This window comes from Epinephelus lanceolatus, chromosome 12 (genome assembly GCF_041903045.1).
Source record: "Epinephelus lanceolatus isolate andai-2023 chromosome 12, ASM4190304v1, whole genome shotgun sequence".
Classification (NCBI taxonomy): domain Eukaryota; kingdom Metazoa; phylum Chordata; class Actinopteri; order Perciformes; family Serranidae; genus Epinephelus; species Epinephelus lanceolatus.
The window spans coordinates 4,988,097-5,009,417 of record NC_135745.1 but is presented as its reverse complement, the minus strand read 5'-3'; the positions used below and the strand labels follow the sequence as shown (position 1 = coordinate 5,009,417).

At 40.2% G+C, this 21,321-nt stretch overlaps 1 protein-coding gene across 1 annotated transcript; it reads right to left on the bottom strand.

Moving 5' to 3' along the window:
* Window positions 1-40: 40 nt before the first annotated feature.
* Window positions 41-11,461, bottom strand: ccr12a (chemokine (C-C motif) receptor 12a). Its single transcript, XM_033649545.2, has 2 exons — window positions 11,331-11,461; window positions 41-4,843 (listed from the first exon to the last, which is right to left on the bottom strand). The coding sequence occupies exon 2, from the start codon at window positions 4,827-4,829 to the stop codon at window positions 3,756-3,758; it is 1,074 nt and encodes a 357-aa protein (XP_033505436.1). The 5' UTR covers window positions 4,830-4,843; window positions 11,331-11,461; the 3' UTR covers window positions 41-3,755.
* Between the last annotated feature and the right edge of the window lie 9,860 nt (window positions 11,462-21,321).

Genomic DNA, 21,321 nt, shown 5'->3' with positions numbered 1-21,321 from the left:
TAGAGACAACTTTCCATAAAATCACAGATGTCACAGAGGATAGATTGGCGTATTTATTGGATAGTTAAAATACAGTTTGTTTTAAAGCACTTGGACAAGATGTGTCAAATACACCACACTTGTACAAACATACACATTGCACTCAATATTGAATCAGCAAGATCAAAACACTCAGTATAAGGACCAGACCATGAGCAGATCTGAAGCAAATGCATCAAAGAACTCAGATGCACATAAACATGGGGAAAAGTTCTTCAATAAAAGCACCCTTTAACAATAACTTTGCACAAAATTGCTGTCTTTGTCCTTCACTTGGCTGATGAAGGTCTGACTCCTCAACTCTCATGACATTAAGAAAACCTGGGCCCAACCAGGTAAGGGAGCAGGTGTTTAAATAATGCTCACGACAAATTACAGTGCCCAGTTGTTTAGGCTGGGTTGACAGTGAGAAAAATATAGAATAACACTCGTCTCAGCCTTTAAAGGTCCAGTGTGCAGGATTCAGGGGGTATATAGGGGGTTATCATTTTTGAGTGCCTTCTTCAGTTTAATTGTAGTTCATTCTACTACACTGTTGTTTTTATCATTTGTTTTATAGCACTTTGAGATTCCCCAGAATGTAAAGTGCATTATAAATAAAATGTATTATTATTATTATTATTATTGGCAGAAAATTATTATTTCTTTAGTGTATGATAATCTGAAAATAAGAACCGTTGTGTCCTTCTCACTGTAGAATCAGACGATTATATCTATAGAAGGAGCAGGTCTTTGTTTACGGTACCATGTTGCACCACTTTGTTTCTACAATAGCCCAGAATGGACAAACGTAACAGTGACTCTAAATCGGGATATTCACGTTTTTGCATTGGCCACCGTGGTAAGAACCCCAACTGCAATGAGCAGTGTTAGAGGCTTTTTTATTCAGTGTTTCTAGCACTTTAAATCACCTGGTCTAGACCTCTGTGGATAATTTGGCTTCCGCTGAAAACCTCCTTAACGGGTGGATCTTATGTTATCGGAGAAAAAAGGTGACCATACAATAACATGTGTTGGACTAGCCAACTGCAGCAAGATGCCAAATTAGGTCAGAAATACCTGGATTTGTAATGTGACACTGTGTTATTCAGTCTTTTTACCATCATCTAGTCTGTTTCTTTTTAGAAAGGAAGAGACCTCTCCGGATAATTCGGCTCGCGGTAAAAACCTTCTGAATGTCTGAATCAGAAAAAGGTGAGCACACTAACATGCTGTGGGTGAGCTGCCTGTCTCCAAGATGCCGAACGGCATTGGAGATGTACTGATTTGTAACGTGAAACTGTTTTATTCTGTGTTTTTAGTGGTTCTAAAAACACAGAATAGTCCAATTGTTTTAGAGAATGAGACCGCAGATAATTTGGCCCTTGATGAAAAACCCCTGACCAATGAATTCTGGCCAGGAGAAGCTTTAGCTGGTTGCAATCTGCAATTCATCACTAGATGCCACTGAATCCCCCTAAATCTGACAGACTTCACCTTTAAGGCCTGTATCTGATTTTCAATTAAATTAACACAAATCAGTTTTAAGGGCTGCTGAAGTTGCCAGTTTTGCACAGTTGGTAACTCACTCTTTACTTGACATAATCATAACCACATTACATCAACATATCAACAGCAGAATCACCTTGCAGCTGTATACAGTAGCTATTTCTTTCCTATGGAGAGAGTGGCAACTTTAATGGTAAATGGACCTGCATTTGTATAGCACCTTTCTAGTCATCCGACCACTCAAAGCGCTTTAACACTACATGTCACATTCTCACACACATTCATACACTGGTGGCCGAGGCTACCATACAAGGTGCTACCTGCTACTCAGTTAAACATTCATACGCATTGACACACTGATGGCACAGCCATCAGCAGCAGTCTGGGGTTCAGTATCTTGCTCAAGCACACATGCAGACTGGACACACCACACCACACTCAAAATTTAAATCTCACCGATCAGCCACCTGAAGACACAGGCTGCTGATTTAAAATTCAGTCTGGACCTTCGACACAGCAGTAAACAACAATCTTTCTTTTTGTCCACATTTTTCCTACATTCTCTTAACAATAGTTGAGTCCCAAAAGACACATGAATAAAATGACACATAAGCCTTCATAATGTAAACTTCTTTAAATCAGAAGGGTTTTTTGATACAAATACAGCTGCTCAAAAAAAAAAACAGTTTTAATGTATGAAGTACACTATAAAGGTATACTGTGGATAATTTTCCTAAAAAATGCATAGATTCATACTTAAGTAATCTCTCTCAATCATCACTCGTGATTTTATTTACAGATACTCGGCCACCTGCCTGTATTTTCTTCTTTTCTCCTTTTTTTTTTTTTTTTTTTTTGTTTGGGACGTTTCTTGGAACAGCGCATAGGTGAAGTTTGCAAAAATGCAAATATAGCCAGGCAAAATCCCAAGCAGACAAAGCTGGGGTTGGCTTTCACTTTTGCCAGCGATACAGTTTACAAACAGTCAACAATAGTATACCTTAAAACAGTCTGTAGTTAAGCAGTCTTAAAGCTGCTAAACTTGTCTAATTAAGTTGATAACAGATTTATCTGTTTCTGATCATGAGATTTTACAGGAGTCTGGCAGTAAGTACACATGGAATAACTTCATGTTTGGAGTGAAATATGTATTGGCATTTTTAAAGCATATGTGTTTGTGATTTTGTATGTCTGATTTAGGCTGCCTTCAAGGACACATTTTAGACAAAAGACCAGTTAACTTGGGACAAAAGCCTTGTTCCTAATCTGGAAAAAGCTATTTTTTGGGATAGTGGTTAAGGTTAAGAGTAGGTTAAAGGCCCTGACACACCAAACCAACATCAAAGAACTAGTGGAGATGAAGGCCAGTGTTGTGTCTCCTTGAGTCGCCTGTGTCTTGGCCAAAAATATGCATTTGAATACCCCACAATGACGACAGCTAACAGCAAACTAGCCATGGATGTATTAGTAGGACTGGATACACAGTTGGTGGCTGGGCCCTGTTTATTCCCGTGAGAGGTACTCAGTGGCTTATGAAGCCAAAATGGTTCAACTGCAGCGTTTTTGTATTATGCAGCCCATACTGCAGGTGCACTAGAGACTTATGGTAGCTGAGCATGACAGAGTGCGTCCGAATGTCTAACTTCGGCTAACTTCCGCTTGATATTAAATTTGATAAAATAATTTAATCTTGCGGCTCTTCCAGATTTTCGAAATTATATCAGACTAAATGGATCAAATCCTGATCGTGAAAGTCATTTTGAGGCCGTAGGGCACCACATGACGGGCCCAGGAAATTGCAGTACCACTGTTTGGCCAATATGACAACTGGCTTCAAAGCATAGCAGCAGGTAGTGGTAGTCTGTATTTGGAAGACCGACAGGACAGATTCGACACGCTGGTTACCCAGTTCTGACACTAACAACATAACCCTCTTAACTTTTCTCTGAGCTGGACTGCCAATCAGAGTAATTTATTAAGCGATGGACTTCGCTGTTGCCAATGCCTTTTCAACATGCTGAATCAGCAAAAAAAAAAAAAAAAAAAAGCCATCAAGGGCTGACTAATGCCAATGGTCCAGGACACTTGCAAACAAAAAAAAACAAAACATGGCGCTCACTAATGGGCCAGCATTAATTCACGGCCAACTGTCAGCTTGGTGCGTCAAAGCCTTTATAACTATCTCTATAATGTCCCAAGAAGTGAGCTAACTAAACCTGCATATCTGTCTAGTACTCAGAGTATGGTGTCCTCTGTGATGTGGTTCTGGTGCTCTGGCTGCTGCTCATGTGTCTCTTCAAACAGGGGATCCTCTTCGCCAGCAGTCTTTTAAAGTGGCTCTGGAACTTCTTTCCCACGAATGTGTAAAACACAGGACTGATGCAACAATATAGATAGGCTATGTTCCGCGTTACATACAGTGCATAGTCCAAGCTCTCTGTAGCAGAACATGAGCTATCATCATCACTGGGGCTGGAGATCTGAATAGCTCGAAGCAGGATGACAATGTTGTAGGGCGTCCAGCAGGCAAAGAAGGTAAAGATGATGATGAAAATGAGCTTGATGGCACGACACTTCTCCTTCATGCGAGTGGCCAGGATGCGGATGGTGATGCTGATGTAGCAGTACATCACCATGAACAGAGGGAGGAGGAAGAAGAGCAGGAATTGCTGGTAATAAGTGACCAAACGCCAGCGCTCCATGGTGCTCTCAGGGTATCCTGACTCCTCACATGTCAGTCCATTGAACGGACTGCTCCCCACATTTTTCAGAACCAGCTCTTTTACACTTGCCACAATACTGATGCACCAAACTACCACTGACGAAATGATGGCATAGGCCTTTTTTCTGCTCTTAGCAGCTGTCACTGCATGCACCACTGCAAGGTATCGGTCAAATGTCATCAGCGTAAGGAAGAGGATGGAGCTGTAGAAGCCGATGAAGTAGGCACTGCTGACTATCTTACACATAGCCAAGCCAAAAATCCATTCAGACAGATGGTACGTTGCCCAGAAGGGGAGGCTGGAGGCGAAGAGAAGGTTGGAAAGGACCAAATTCAGGAGGAAGATGTTTGTCACCGTGCAGAGCTTTTCATACTTGTAGATGATGAAGAGGACAAGCCCGTTGCCAAGGTAACTCAGGAGGAAGTTGGTATAGTAGAAAGCTGGGATAAATTTCGCACCAAAGTGGTTGACAGCCTGGTTTGCACAGAGCTGGACATTTTCACTGACAACATAGCTCATGTCAGTGCTGTTAATGGCCTCCTTGAATAGATCCTCAAAGAGCAGAAATTCGTCGCTCATGGCTGGTGTTTGACCTGTGAGACATTAAAGATCCATGTGAGTCTATTTGTTGGCAGTTGAAGACACTTCACATAAAACACAACTCGTCTTTATCACATATAAAGAAAAGGACATTAGCTCAACCCTCACACGCAACAAATGCTTGATAGTTATCAAACCTATACAACCAACACATTCTCATCCCAACTGAGCAAATATTGCCGCTTTGTCAGTGTCGTTTATGTCTACATATGACACACTAGGTACCATTCTGGTTTGTTGTTGATGTTACACCCATTACATGCACTGGTTCCTCTCTAAATATACAGTAAAACACCTCATATTTTCATTTATTTTCTTCTACAACAAAAGTTGTGGTTAGGTTTAGAGAAAGACATGGTAGTTTGGCTCAACATTCATACAGGAAGTGAACACCAGGCGTCTGGGTGAACATCTGGGATTTGTTGGACACATCCACCTCCCGCCTGCCCTACAGGGACTTTACAGCTGAGAGTGACTGGCAGCCTATCATACCACCATGAAAGGTTCCATCCAGCTGCCTTACAAACCGATGCCGTCCGGCGTATCATCCTGCCATGAAAGGTGGCTTTTGGTATCAGTGTCTGATGCTGACATCACTAACTAAACAACAATATTTGACGATTTGAGAATGAGAACAGGCTGATAAACACTTCATTAAGTCAATCATGTCTTTTTTGTTTACACACACACACACACACACACACACCTGAAAAAAACTCTGTTTCTGATGTGTGATTTTTAGTAGCCCCTTGTCAAGGAAACTCAACACACTGTATTAGATAATTAATACATTAATTAACACAAACTGATGAAGAGCAGTAGGCTAAAAATGTTTTTTTATTGTGATTTATGACCCTTTATAAATAATAATAATAAAGCCTGTTTTAAAAAATCTTGGTGTGATGTTTGATAATGATTTTTGTTTTGAACAACATATCACTAGGTTTATCCTATGATGTTTTTAGCACCTCAGAACCATTGGTAAAATAAGATCTATCTTAACTTTTAAAGTTACAAAACTGTTGTACATGCTGTAATCTCTTTGGATCTTGATTTTTGCAACAGCCTTTATTCTTGTCTTAATCAAAAAAACCTTGCACCGATTACAGATTGCACAGAGCTCAGCCACTAGGCTTTTCACCAAAACCAAGAAGTATGATCAAATCACACAGGTTTTAGCCTCTTGACATTGGCCCCCTGTTTGTTTTAGGGTTGACTTTAAAATTGTATTCATTACATATAAGGCTCTTCATGGCCTGGCTTCGATCCACTGGCAGAAGTCTTCTGCTTGTTCCAGAGTCTAGGCTGAAGACTAAAGGGGGCAGAGAGTTTGCAGTCAGGGCCTGAGACTCTGGAACGACCTGTCTGAGGATATAAGGCTGTCTGAGTCACCGGCCTCATTTAAGTCTCTCCTAAAAACATTTTTCTGTAGGAAAACATATGCTGAGTTTATCTGAGCTGTCTGTCAATTTTATTGCTATCTTATTGATTTTATTTCCCAATCATTATCTTGATTTTAGTTTCTAGTTTTGGCCTCTCATTGTGTTTTAAATGTTTAGTTTTATTGTACAGCACTTTGTAACTGTGTTTTGAAATGTGCTATATAAATAAAGTTAATTATTTATAATCATCAGGTTTGAACTGTTTATTGTAACAGTGAGTGCACATTGAAATGAGCGTGTCTGTTGTGAAACAATAACGTATGTATACAGGCATTACTCAGTGGAAAATGTTTTATTATGAAAAAGCCCTCATAAATCTATTGCAGTTTCATAAAAGTTTGGATGAAAGAGATGATAGAGTCTTAATGAGCCACACTACCCAACAACAGCGAGCAGTTACTATGGTGAACACCAGGATCCAAACAACACAGAACCTGTTTGAGTAATTGCTTTCAAGTACAGAGCAGTGTTATGAAATAACTGACAGTTAAACCACTGACTTATGCCTGGTTCGTCATCTTGGTTTTTTTTTTCTTTTAACCCTCTCAAAACAGAGAAGGGAAACTGCTGACTGAGCATTAAAAAAGTCCTGTCTCTCCCAAATGGTGCGCAATAGTACTTGTTCCTTGAAATGAGTCATTTCCAGCTTAACTGGGCTGACTTTTAGTTTGTACGTCTGAACTTTGAGGGTTGAGTTTCTAAAGAGTACTGTCAAGCAGCAAAAGTGCTGCCATCTAATTTTCATCTCTAAAAAAGAAACACAGTAATTCACAATTTGAATTTTTGAACTGGGCTCACAGTCCAAAGAAATTACTTAGTTAACATTCCTGTCTTACGTTTTTCTTTTAAATAAAATAAAATCATCATTAACTTGCCGATATTGCCCAAGACTGGTTGAATGCTTTAATTTGATGTGTTGTTTCAAATTTGTTGTCAGTGTGGTTGACATTTGGACTTGTTTTTTCAGGCCCTGCAGGAACAATTGCTTGTAGATCTGAGATTTTTTTTTCTGTGGAATCTGTACTGATTTGTTTATAAAAGTCTTCAAAAATTTTTATCACCTAGCTTCAGCAGTAAAGGTTGCTGCGTTGTCTCAAGTGCCATTAGGACTCGCCATGCCAGCATTGTGTGTGTTGGCAGGTAAATGCTAGAATGTACTCATACAATGGAGTGCTTTGCATTAACCCACCCTACTGTGCTGTGACTACATGCTGTCATTACTGCGCAAGGTTAGATGTGGGCAAAGAGGTCAAGGTTAGGGTTAGTACTAGTCTCACAGCACAGTGGAGCAGGACTAGGATAAACACTAACCAGATTTTCGGTGAATGTTGGGCTGTTTTGCAGGCAAGCTGCAAGCGTTTAGACACACAGAGCTGGATTGGCAAGTTGATCCAAGGTGCCCAATTTTCTGCCGCGTAGGGGTAAACATATTCATGGACCTTTTTGGTTTAAAAAGAACAAGGCACCCTTCCGCCACAGGAGGGGCTGTTGATGACTTGAGGGAGGGGCTGTTGATGACTTGTGGGAGGAGCTGTTGATGATGCCGCACGTGCAACCCACTGGCGGTGGACTAACAGTAAACAGCTGATAGCAGGAATGAGCAGCTAGTAGCAAGAGGGAAACGCAAACCTGACAGACACTGAAAAGATGAACAACTGGGGAGACAAGGAATTGCGCGCCCTCCTTGCCCTTGCAAATGAAGAGGCCATTAACCGCCAAGTGATGGGAACGGACAAGGACGGGCCAACTATTGAGAGTATTGCCGAAGGACTGACCACCCGTGACTTCCCTTGGAGTACGTCACTGTTATGTCCAACGCTGAGCTACACGTTTTGTTATTTGCTCACGCCCCCCATTGACCCGAAAAAGGCACATTCTGCATGAACAAAAGTAGGTAGGCAGCATTTCGCTGCACTCCCCGATTGCATGTACACTAGACTCTAAAAGCACAGGGTTTCACCAGGAGACAGTGCCTTTCATCCTGCAGAGTGTTTTGTGTCTGATGTGTGTTTTCATCTGCATGCCTTAGGGGATCTCGTCAATTTTCGAATAAGCTAGCAAAGCTTGTACACAAAGTTGTTTATTAATCTAACCTTTGCCTTTATTCCAAGATTAAACCTACAGCAGACCATGGGCTGGCTGAGACAGCATGGCCACAGAATTCGCTGAAGCTTGCACTGCCACACTCTGCAAAACCATGGGCCAGATATCTATATCTATATAACCCGAAGTTATGGGTTCTTAGGCAAATTTGTTCCTCATGAGAAGAGGCATCTCTGATGAAGTTTCATGTCTCTACGACATACGGGGCATGAGATATGCCCATTCAAAGTTTGCAATTTCAGTCAGTTGCTATAGCGCCCCCCTTTGGCCAAATGATATAATATTGCTTCATTCGCATCCTCCCATTACCCTCTACCACTGTGCCAAATTTCACATGGATTGTCCAAGTCAGTGAGGAGAAAAACGTGGAACAGACACACACACACACACACACACACACACACACACACGTACAGAGTTTTCGTCATTATTTTGTAAGATGTTTCAACATGGCTAATAAGCTATGATAGCTTCCTCTAGGGCTGTAGTCTCCTGGTCGGCTAGTCGATTATTTGGTCGCTTTGCTCTCGTCCGACCAAATTCTCATTGGTCGAATAATTGCTGTGTTACTTTCATAAGGAGAAAAGTGCTACATCAACAGCTTTCCAGGATTAATCCATTATTTCCTGCGGCAGGGGGACAGGCTAAGTTACCTGTGAAAATGTTGACAGAAAGTTGAACTCGCCCACCCTACTCTCAGCTTCACGGTGATGCAGACCTGTCAGTTTCTATAGGCTACTGACACCATTTCCCTCAGTGGAAACGAAGCTTGTATTTACTTGTATTTCACAGATAAGAAACAATAAATAGTGAAGACAGTAAAGCCTCCAATAAAATAGCATTTTAAGTCGTGTGTGTGATCTATCCTTCAGGGATTTATACTTCGGGATTTATCCTGGCTTCATATGAGCAGAGGAAATCTCCACTTGTCTCTAGGCTAATTTATACAATGTAAAATGCCATAGGCTTGTGCTAATAGTATTATCATGTTTGTTTGGAAAACGTGTTTTAAGTATAAGACAGTTGATTTGTTAATGAATGTGAGTTGTAATGGAACCGAATTATGTGCATTTACCTTTGTTACATGTTGCTGTTGTCCCTGGTTTTATATGAGAAGAGGAAAAGTTCGCTAGACGCTAGGCTAATTTATACAATGTAAGATGCCATAGACTTGTGCTAATAACGTTAGCATGTTGTATTGGTGGGGGAAATGTGTCTAGATAAAGACAAGTACTTGTCTGTCAGTTCTGCGATTCACAGTGAAGCTGATTTGCGTACTTGTGTTTGAGATTGTCTCCATTAAGCCATGTTTAATGTGTGTTTTGAATCAACTATATAAATAAAGTTTGATTTGAACTGAACTTTACAGCACTTAACAGAGTCCTCCACCGCCGACTAGTGTTTTGGAGGTGTAACTGCAGAGTGACACAGACATACCACCGCAGACGTATAAAATAACATGCAAATTTTTTCCCCCCCACAACTAATTCGTTAGTTGAAGATTATGTGCGACTTTAGTCGACCAAGATTTTCTTTGGTTGACTACAGCCCTAGCTTCCTCTTTTTCCTACTACTTCCTTGCTGGTTCTCTGTCCTCTCCAGTGGTCAAGACAGCTTGCTTTTAGTCAACAGTATGAACTGGCACGTCGAAAATGTATTCTTGATGTGACTGGTCTCACTTTAAGATCTGTATCAACTGGATAAAGAAAACGGGAAGTAGTTCTTTACCTTCCTCTGCAGTTTATGCTTTGCATGCTGAGCTATGTGGAGCTCATGTTAAGATTTCCTGTCATTTCAGGTGTAGCCCTCAGAAAGCTGTGTTTATTTTTTTGTACACTTGTTTGACATTGTATAGTTTATATTGACATATGAGACTGTGTTGTTTTTTTAGGATAGCAATCAGTGAGCCAGTGGTTAGCTATGAATACAGTGCAGATTTATCACAAGATACAAAGTGGATGTAAATTTGATTTATTCATACCTGACTTTGTATTTTATGTATTCTTACACTAATTCATCTGCCTGGTATATCTCTGTGAAAATTTGTTAAAGGAGGACGGTGGCTCATTTCCTGGCTCATAACTGAGTGCATCTCTGTCAGTGTTTATCATCCGTTTTTATCAAATTTCTTAGTATCATAGCTGTGGGTATCTTACACATGCAGGTATTAATGATGATAATCCATCAATAAATGCACATCTAGTTTTCTCTTTATAACAAGCACTACAGTCTACAGACAGCATTTTTGTATTTTCAAAGCTCTGATGAACTGTTTCAGGACTCCCCCTCAGTAAGAAAATCAATAAAGAAGATAATTTTGACTTATTACAATAAATATAGAATTTTGTTATCACCCTACTCACCCTTTAAAACTTGATTATCCTTCAGTAGCAAATATGCACACCATGGCATTAATAACAACCAAAAGAAATCTTAAGATTATAAATAAAATATCTACCATTTTTGTAATATTAAACCATGCAGTAGTGTGTCTAGGTTGGGCTTAAACCTTATGAACCCCTCAGCAGGTTTGTCTATTTTACATTAAAGAATGGTCATAATGTATGATGTAATCATAAGATGTTGCAGTTACTTTAACATGAAAGTAGAAACCTGAATTTCTGTTTGTCATCACGACAAACTGTTACTGATTAGTTTTCATATCATGAGTAATTTCAGTATTTCGTATGAAATTGAAAGTTAGCTTACAAGGGCTCTGTTTGATCTGATATGAAACTTCAATTTAAAGAGACACTTCATCCTCACCCTTCATTTGATATATAAAAATACCATATATGTACCTGTTTTAAAATCAGAATTAACCAAAAAAATATGCATATAAACATTTAATAAAGAGGTGTAAAGCTCTGAGTACTAAAAAAAGAGACAAAAATAGAGTCTTGATGTCAATTTTGTCAGGGCTGATTGAACTCACCAGTGCAGCTTAGCAGGAGTGCAGTACAACAGGCACAAAGACACACTGAGTGACTCTGGAGTGCTCAAGAGTTTTAGTGACAAAGAGACATCTGCTAAAGGGGTAGTCCTACAACAGACTGATGTGATACTGACTGTGTGTGTGTGGGTGTGTGTGTGTGTGTGTGTGTGTGTGTGTGCGCGCATGTCAGTCAGCTGTCATTCAGGCTTTAGCTGCAACTGTGTTTTTATTGACTGTAAATAGCATTGACTTACAGGCCTATAAACCCATATCTCCCACATAGTAAACACTGTAAAATAAGACTGAATTTGCTTTACTTATTAAAAAGTGCTTTGCTGCAGTGATGTAATGTAGCTAAGTAATAATACTTTGTTACAATACCCAAGTATTTTTGGTGTATCTGTATTTTACCTGATTTTTCATATTTCTGTCAGCTTTCACTTTTAGTCCATTTCCTGAATAAAATGTATACTTTTACTCCAATACAGTACATGTCTATGTATTGGAGTAAAGTATTTTTCTCTAGTTCCACCCGATCATGACAAGGAGATTCAAGGAGACAAAGATCTGTGACAGGTAACTGTGCAGTGACTGCTCCACTACAGTGTGTCAGCCCTGGATAGTCAAATGTTTTCTTTAAATCCTTTAAGGAGGCAACAGATAGGATTCGGGTTTTTTTTAGCTTGGTGCCACCTAGCGTCAGCAGTGTTGTTCGCACTGTTGCTAAGACCAAATTGACTGTGGGGATCAGAGATAATCAATAAAATGTAGGCTGTAAAGCCACCAGTATACCTCTATGTATATGTAGAATGAGAAGGTGTGTGGACACTATACTAAATAAATGAGTAAAGAGACTGAGCAACAATTATCAGATTTATCTGAAGAAAAAAAACAAATAGTAATGCAAATAATTATACCAGAATGCACAGTACCAGTCCAAACAACTCACAGTAAATTATACCAATATGCACAGTATCAGTACAACCAATAGACACGTAAGGGATAATGTATAGTGAGCCGGTGACTGTTGAAAAATAACTCCCAACTGGGGAATGGAACCCCGACGCACAGCTGAGTTATTTTTTCAACAGTCACCGGTTCACTATACATTATCCCGCTTAGATCATGGCTTACTACTAAAAGATTCAAATATTATGGTGCGTTACAGGCAGGCTTTTGAACTCGTAAGTCACGACTTCAAGTCACGAGTTACAACTTTGTAGCGTTCCAGGAAAGTTACAGCAAACTGCCAGTTACTTCCTGTTTAACATTGAACATGCCGAACCGTTTGTTTGTGCTTCCCCATTATTGCTATCGCCAAGGTGCCTGCTCCTTGCTCATTTGAGTGAAACGGAGGAGGAGAAACGGCGCATAAGGTCACTATCTGAGGGCTGCCATAGAATGGCAACGAGGATGTCAGCCGACCAACACTCGCTACCTGGTCCCTGGTTGCGGCGATTTGCGATGCTGGCCAGCTAGGAATGAACTAGCAGCCAGTACAGTATAGTCCTCTCTCGTCTAGCTAACATTTAGCCGTGTTACTTCCATTAGAAAGAAAGCTAGCTGGACATCAGTTTTGAAGCCTCTTTGGTCACGGAGCTCCCTCCATGTCTTGAATGCCTGACTGAGGTTTACTCGTGTTTTTCCTCTTCTTTTATCACTCTCATTTTTGCTCTTCTTTGCTTCCTCAGACAGAGAAGCTCGTTTTCTTTTGGGAGGCCGTTTTTCACTTATCTCCAAACTTTGTCCGTCTGCCATTGTGCTCCTGACTCAACTATCTCATGCCCCGGCCAGTTCCTCATAAGGACCAGCTCCAGTCCCTGACTGGCTGACTGACCAGTTTGGCAATACATGACGCATTTCCTGCCGTAAAGCAGATTTTTTCCGCGAAAATTCGTCCCCGGTAGCAGAAGCTTATTGCAAAGATTGCAAAGCCATTAAGTAACCTATGTAAACGCTGATAGTCTGATTTTACTGTGTATACTACCCTGTGCAACCCACATTATTTTCATAATGATATATATAGGCAAAAATGCTGTCTGTTGCTTCTTTAAGTTGTCAAGAAGACCTTGTTTTTGTTTCAAGTGTAATGTATGATCTATTTTTAAGGTGGTGTACATGTCTGTCCATCCATCCATCCATACTTCCATTTTCATCCGGGGCCAGGTCTCGGGGGCAGCTGGCTGAGCAAAGTACTCCAGATGTCCCTCTCCCCAGCAATGCTTTCACACTCCTCTTGGGGGACCCAAAGGTATTCTCAGGCCAGATGAGATATATAATTCCTCCAGCAAGTTCTGGGTTTGCCCCGGGACCTCCTACCACTTCGACATATCCAGAGAGCCTCTAACGGGAGACGAACCACCTCAACTGGTCCCTTTTAACACAAAGGAGCAGCAGCTCAACTCCGAGCTTCCTCTGGATGTCTAAGCTACACACTGTATCTCTAAAACTGAGCCTAGCCCCCCTACCTATGACCATAGGTAAGGGTTGGGACCAGTAAATTAAAAGATCTGCCTTCCAATAAGCTCCCTCTTCATCATGACAGTCAGTGCCTGCATCGCTGCTAATGCCACACCAAACCACCTATCCATCTCATGTTCTCATGTTACCCTCACTGATGAACAAAACCCCAAGAAAACCCCTTGAACTCCTTTGCTCCTAACCTGGAAGTGGCAATCCAGCAGAGAACCATGGCCTCAGACTTGGAGGTACTGACTCTCCTTGCGACCGCTTTACACTTGGCTGCAAACCGCCCCAGTGCCTGCTGCAAACTGCCCCAGTGCCTGCTGGAGGCAACATGTGATGAAGCCAACAGAACCACATCATCTGCAAGGAACAGAGATGTAATTCTGAGATCCCCAAACAGGACCCCTTCCTCTTCCCAACTGTGCCCTGAGATCTTGTCCATGAATATCACAGGATTGGTAACAAGGGACAACCCTGGCGGAGGCCAACACAGACTGAAAACATGTTTGACTTTTTGCTGATTATGTGGATGCAGCTCATATCAACAACCTAGTACTCCCTGTTCCCACAGTACCCCACAGGACTTCCTAAGGGACAGGGTCATAAGCTTCCTCCAAGCCTGAAAAAGTCAGAAAAACACCGGTCCACTGTTCCACAGCCAGGACGGCATCCACATTGGTCTTGAATCTGAAGGTGTGCAAGTTAAGATGAAATTAACTTCATAATCCTCTGAATTCTGACTACTTGTTTGTTTTTTTGTTTTTTTTTTACAGTGGCACAGGTCTGCAAGCAGGAAAACTCAGCTTTCTCACTTCAGTTGACTGAATTTACCATCAACACTGACTAGACATCCACAAAAAAGGTGATGAATTTTCCCTTTAATTCCAGGCTAAAATGACTGCAACAGAGATAGAATGTGTGCATAAGTACACTGTGCTCTTGCACAATATTAAAAAAAAACCTCCAAACACTTCCCCGAAGAGCAGTTCAGAGGATGAGAAATTGTAGTATGTGGAAGAAGTGCAAAACATCTGGTTAGAAATTATACAGATTTGAACAGCTACAGTTTCCTTTGCACTTCCTCTGTGCCCAAAACATATTTCAGTTCTTTTTCCTGTTCAACTGAAACTACAAGACTGAGGTTAAATTGGTTGGCCTTTGTCTCGTTCTGTGCAGTCAAAATACTGTATTGCCAAGTAACTGAAAAAAAAAGGCAAATGTTGTTCAAAGGGCAATGAACCTGTCAAGTTGCAGTAGAAAGGCAAACACAATTTATTCACAAACATTCCAAAATATAGACCATTTCAAACATGACAACGTACATTCTAAATGGGTCCTTTTGTATTACCTGTTGCAAAGCTTGTTAATGCAGTGGCTGTGACAGGAGGGGAACAGGGATAGGTGTAGATTACAGTATCGTAGGTGTAGTTGAGAGTATCGTAGGTGTAGATTAGAGTATTGTAAATGTAGATTAGAGTTTATTAGGCATAGAGTAGAGTACTGTAGATGTTGATTACAGTATCACAGGTGTAGATTAGAGTATTGTAGATGTAGATTAGAGCATCATAGGTGTCGAGTATCATAGTTGTAGATTAGAGTATAACAGGTGTAGATTAGAATATTGTAGATGTAGATTAGAGTATCATATGTGTAGATTAGAGTATTGTAAATGTAGATTAGAGTTTATTAGGCATAGAGTAGAGTATTGTAGATGTTGATTACAGTATCACAGGTGTAGATTAGAGTATTGTAGATGTAGATTACAGCATCATAGATGTCGAATATCATAGTTGTAGATTAGAGTATCACAGGTGTAGATTAGAGTATTGTAGATGTAGATTAGAGTTTATTAGGCATAGAGTAGAGTATTGTAGATGTTGATTAGAGTATCACAGGTGTAGATTAGAGTATTGTAGATGTAGATTAGAGCACCATAGATGTCGAGTATCATAATTGTAGATTAGAGTATCACAGGTGTAGATTAGAGTATTGTAGATGTAGATTAGAGTATCATATGTGTAGATTAGAGTATTGTAGATGTAGATTAGATTATTGTAAATGTAGATTAGAGTTTATTAGGCATAGAGTAGAGTATTGTAGATGTTGATTACAGTATCACAGGTGTAGATTAGAGTGTTGTAGATGTAGATTAGAGTATCATGGTGTAGATTAGAGCATCATAGATGTCCAGTATCATAGTTGTAGATTAGAGTATTGCAGATGTAGATTAGAGTATTATAGGTGTAGATTAGAGTATTGTAGATTTGTAGATGTACATTAGAGTATCGTGGGTGTAGATTAGGGTATAGTACAGGGGTGTCCAAACTTTTTTTCGCTAAGGGCCCACTTAGTAAAGGTGATGTGTATAGCCTCACTTCTTGTGTATTAAAAAATTAGAAAAGTCATTTATTTATTGAAAAAAAGGGGGGGGGGGGGGGGGGGGGGGGGGGGTGGCAGCTCATTCTAAGAACAGCAGCCTCAGATTTCTTCTTAATCAGGATGGTGATCCCCTTCACAGCCTTGTACAGAGGGGGGAACAATAAGGGGAACATGGGATGGCTACATTTCAAGCTTGTTATGCAAGTTATTGGGCTTCATAACACACTAATTAACGTTTGTTAGAAAATGTTATCAACTTCAATTGACTAAATTGGGCTTATTAACAGGGGTGCACATAATTACTCCAGTGAGTATAAGCTGTGCTGAGTATTTTAATCAGCCGTGGCACTGACAATCCAGCTGCGGTGGCTGATCTGGCGCCATTCATGCCAAAAATCGGGACAAATGTCACTTGACCACGGAGCGACTGAATCTGCCTCACAGTAAGGAAAGTTGTGATCAGCTGATTTTGTGCAGTGTGTGCGCTGTGCACAGCGATGTTTACTCCTTCGTGTGTTAAGAAGAAACATGCGTAGACAAGAAAGTCAGTGTCACTTCTCATTGATGTTACGCATTATTGATATTTGTCGCACCTGCATACCTGCATACCAGTTAAGTGCACACCTGCTTAGTAACACATGAATACTGTGTAATATATTTTCAACTCACCTAAAATGGGAACGGTATTGCACTCAGTGGGAGCAGTGATGCTGCACTTTGGACTGAAGGATGGCTGGCAAGTCAAGAGTAAACTTGGTGGTTGAGATGCAAAGGACATCACAGAGATGGCTGTTGGCCATATGCTTCTCAGTCTGCTTGTGTTCAGCGTTAACAGAGAAAATGTTTGCTCACATGTTGAGCCAAACAGACTCGCCACTTTTGCATGGCATCTCATCAAAGGAAACTTTTCCTGTTCCAAACTCTGGTAGAAGTCGGGGAGTGAGAGATACTGATGTTGATTCTTCAGCGAATCGTCACACTGCATTATGATGAGTTCTTATGGCAGATTCTCTTCACCCGTGGTAAATTTTTTCTTTGATTGCCCTTTTTTGGTGGAGGAGCTGCCTTGTTCAACAGTAGCTCGCCCTAGTGTTAAAACTAAGAAGTACAATACAGTCATGCACAAGTTTCACGAGTGGGCCATACTCCATTATATTTCTAGAATTTCCTGCGGGCCAATTTAAAATGGACTGCAGGCCGTAGTTTGGACACCCCTGGTATAGTAGATGTAGATTAGAGTATCGTAGGCGTAGATTAGAGTATTGTAGATGTAGATTAGACCAGCTCATTACTATGCACAAATGTACTGTATTTATTCAGGTGCCATCAGACACCTCTCCACAGGGGCCACTTAGCAAGTGCGCAAGCCTGGAGGAGTGCCTTTCTTTTGCTGAAGGACCTGCTCCACAAAATGTCTGTGCGTGGCACTGTTTTCAGTTGATGCTGCACAGAAGCCACACAACTCTCGTCTTTTTGAAGCATATTTATGGATGGGGCTGCTTTAAGCGACGGGTTGTCCGCAAGGCGTCCCCATAGTCTATGAATCATATCCACCCCTCACTCCTTCACAGCTCCACACTCTCATCCAAATATGGTCACTTCCTGGTGACCAAAACCAGGATGGCAAAATGCTGAACTTGAGGCTTCCAGATGAGAGTACCAATGGGTGACGTCACGGTAGCTACGTCCATTATTTATACAGTCTATGGCTGAGACAGACCCAAGTCATCGCTGCTGCTGCAATGTTGCATTTTTTTCAATTTCCAAATATCTTAGTGTTGTGATCACTTTATTACTGGCTTTATATTGTTATTGCATTGGGTAGGAGATGTGAACACATCTTTAATGAGATCGACCACAAGCATGACACCTTTACCATCTACTCTGTAGCATTTCATTTACTCACTGTCATTCAGTGTTTGGAGAATATTTCTACATCTTTTCATGGCTTTTCACCATTTTCTCATCTGCTTAAGAAACTCTTAAGTCACTTAAAAGTCCTCTTTCTTACTCCTAACAGTTTTTCACCTTAGGAGCTCTCTTAAGGGCGAAGACACTTTGTGAATAACTTTTATCTTGAATCTAGTCTTCACTGCAAGGGGAAATTCTTAGAAAAACATTATCATTTTGTTAATCATTTTTCTTAGAATTTTGTCACAAGTAGTAACTCTCTGTACTAAGAAGCTTTGTATATACGGCTCCATGTTGTTTTTAGGGCAAGTGTTAGAAACAGCATCCATAATAAGAATGTTTTGTATGTAAAGCTGGCCAAACATCATCTTTGACATCAGTAACCTCTGTAGTAGAGATGGAAATAACAAATCGCTTTGCAAATTTGAAGGTTTGCTCAGTTCAGTTCAAAAATTCAGTCACTGACTGTGTGGTTCATTCAACTAAGCAGCCATATCATCAGCATGTATAGTACATTAGTAAGCAAACACATCATCAATTCAAATGCACTTCACTGTGGGCAACAGTAAGTGCATTACTGTTCATATGGCCAAACATTTGGTGCTGATTCTTACTCCAGGTCAGTACTGTTGCTAGTCCTGTCACGTTCAGTTCAGTAGAAAACTAGCCTACAAGCACTGTACATAAAGTAAAAGCTCAGCAACCCATTAAAACTCTTTTTTTTTTTGTGGATTAAAAACTACACTGTTCTTCTTGTCAGCATGAGGGTCAGTACTGTATTTTCATTCTAAAGTGGCCATTTCCTAACACTGAGGACAGCTGTGAGCTGAAAGGTATTCGTTCGACTGCTGCTGTTCAGTCCACTATATTAAAAAGTATTATACTTATTAGTGAGTGCTGTCGGGTTTTTCTGCTTTGCTGTAATTTTATGGACTGGCACCCAATTACACTTTGAGACTTTTGAGTGAGCACACCGAGTTTGCTGAAGACTTATATCCATACACAACAGTACTAGCCAGCCGGCCTCCCCAAGATGGCGGCGACATTGACGCACAGTAGCCACAGGAATGAGTCATCTATGATTATATATATCAATGGTCCAAACAACACAAACTACACGCTTCACTTGTCTGCACAAACTCGGCAACCAACCTCATATTCTTACTTTCTCTCTTGCTCGCTCTCGGACATCTCTGATCCGACACACCTGAACCAATCAGTGACCAGTATTACTCTCGTTTACACACACTACTTCCTCTCGTTACCAGGAACTCTTCACAATAAAACATTTCAAAATAAAACACATGTATAACTTCACAGCTGCATGTTTTTTATAAACTTATTTATTACACTTTACTCTTTTTAATCTTTAATTAAATAACTTTTTAACCCTTTTAAACATATTTGTGATGTAACTTTTAACTTTATTTATTACTATGTAAAGTGTTTGTTTCTCAACCAAGGTACACATATTCATTCACCTTCATTTTAACATTAGTTCATAACACTGTATGGAATTTATTTTACCTGGTTACACAGAGAAGAAAAACCTTCACATGTCCAGTTTTGATTTTAACAAATGTCAAATCATCTGTGGTCCCGTGAATCCCAACATCCCTTAAGTTTAAATGACTTGGTGTTATGTTGTGAAGATTAAGTGTTCCCCATAAGTTTTTGAGTGTATTTAGATTCATAAAATGTACCCATATTCATGTGTATTACTACAGACATTCCTGTAATCTTATGTAGCAACGTCTGCTGTGACAGCAAATAGGCCCACTGTATTCGCTCATGTCCACGATGACCTGATGATGCTTTACTGTCCAGGGGATGTGCCATGTTTTTCCCCCCTGATAATGCTATAGTGTGATAATGTGATTGTGCTGCTGATCAGTACTGGAATGACTCATGACAATAATGACTAAATGATGCTTTAGCCTGCTGTTCAGGGGACAGGGGTGTTGAAAAAATATTATTATGGGCAGCCACCATTTCTGTATATATCATGAATCTCATTGAAGATGACAAGGTCCTGTTTTGTTCATATTCTCAATAGATGGAAGGAAAACATAAAAACTCTTCTTAAAAAGAAGGAGAATAACAACACATTCTCATGCCAACCTCTTCACATATTGACATTTGGTCATGGACTTTTCTACATCAAGATATTATGTGCAAGGTACCCTGGGTGCCTTGGTTGTTGACGTTCTGGGACACAACTTCAGCCTGTTACATGCATTGTCTGTTTTCAAAATACACTTTCATTTTCACAGGAAATGTACAGTTTGCATGCAGTCACAAAACTGACATTAGTAAAATGTTTTGTACACACTGTATACAAAGATACAGTCTGTGGTTTTGTAAATTGTATTTGTTAATTGGAAAATTTTAAGATTTGGGGTTTCATGTTTAATTTTCACATAAATTTACAACATACCCATATACCATCAAACAAAAGTTCGACACTACACTTTATTAAAAAAACAGAAATTTAATTGGGAACCAAGTCAAATGACCACCTGTGGGTCCCACTGAAAACCTATCAGCATAAAACTTGATTTGATCTGAATGATACATTTTCATCCTGTGACTAAGACTAGAAGCCACTTCCGTTGGCAAGCAGCAACAGCTGATCTGCAAACACACATCCTCTCCGGTGGCTTCAGTTCTAAGGAAGAAACTAAACCACGAAACCTGTTATTTTGTGTGGGTGGTTGAGGTTTTTTTATTGTTCAGCTGTATGGCTGCAACTTGCTAAGGTGTAGCGATCAAAATGTCAAATGCATTTATCAAACTTTTTCTTCACATAGATAACACAGTTCCCAGCAGACGCTCCCCTGCTCACACTGAGAAGTGAAGGGAAATGTGTTTCTGCTAAGTCAGCCTATTCATTGTGTAACAATAAGCAGAAACAGAACTTTTGACACCCTAAGTGCTACGTCATAGGCAACTAGACTTGCTTGAGTTTCTTGAAGATGTTTTCACCTCTCACCCAAGTGGCTTCTTCAGTTCAGAGCTGAGAAAGCCTCTTGGATTCTAAAACAAGTTACTGAGGAGGCCGCCACATTAGCTTGAGATGAAAGCTAAACAAACAGAGGATGTGAAATGATTTGATTTCAGCACCCCACACATAACTATAGCTGCTGTTCTCTAATGCAGCCATCAAGTTGTAAAAAGGCTTTAACCCATACTTTATTTAAATACTCGAACAATAGTGTTTTCAGAGAAGATGCTT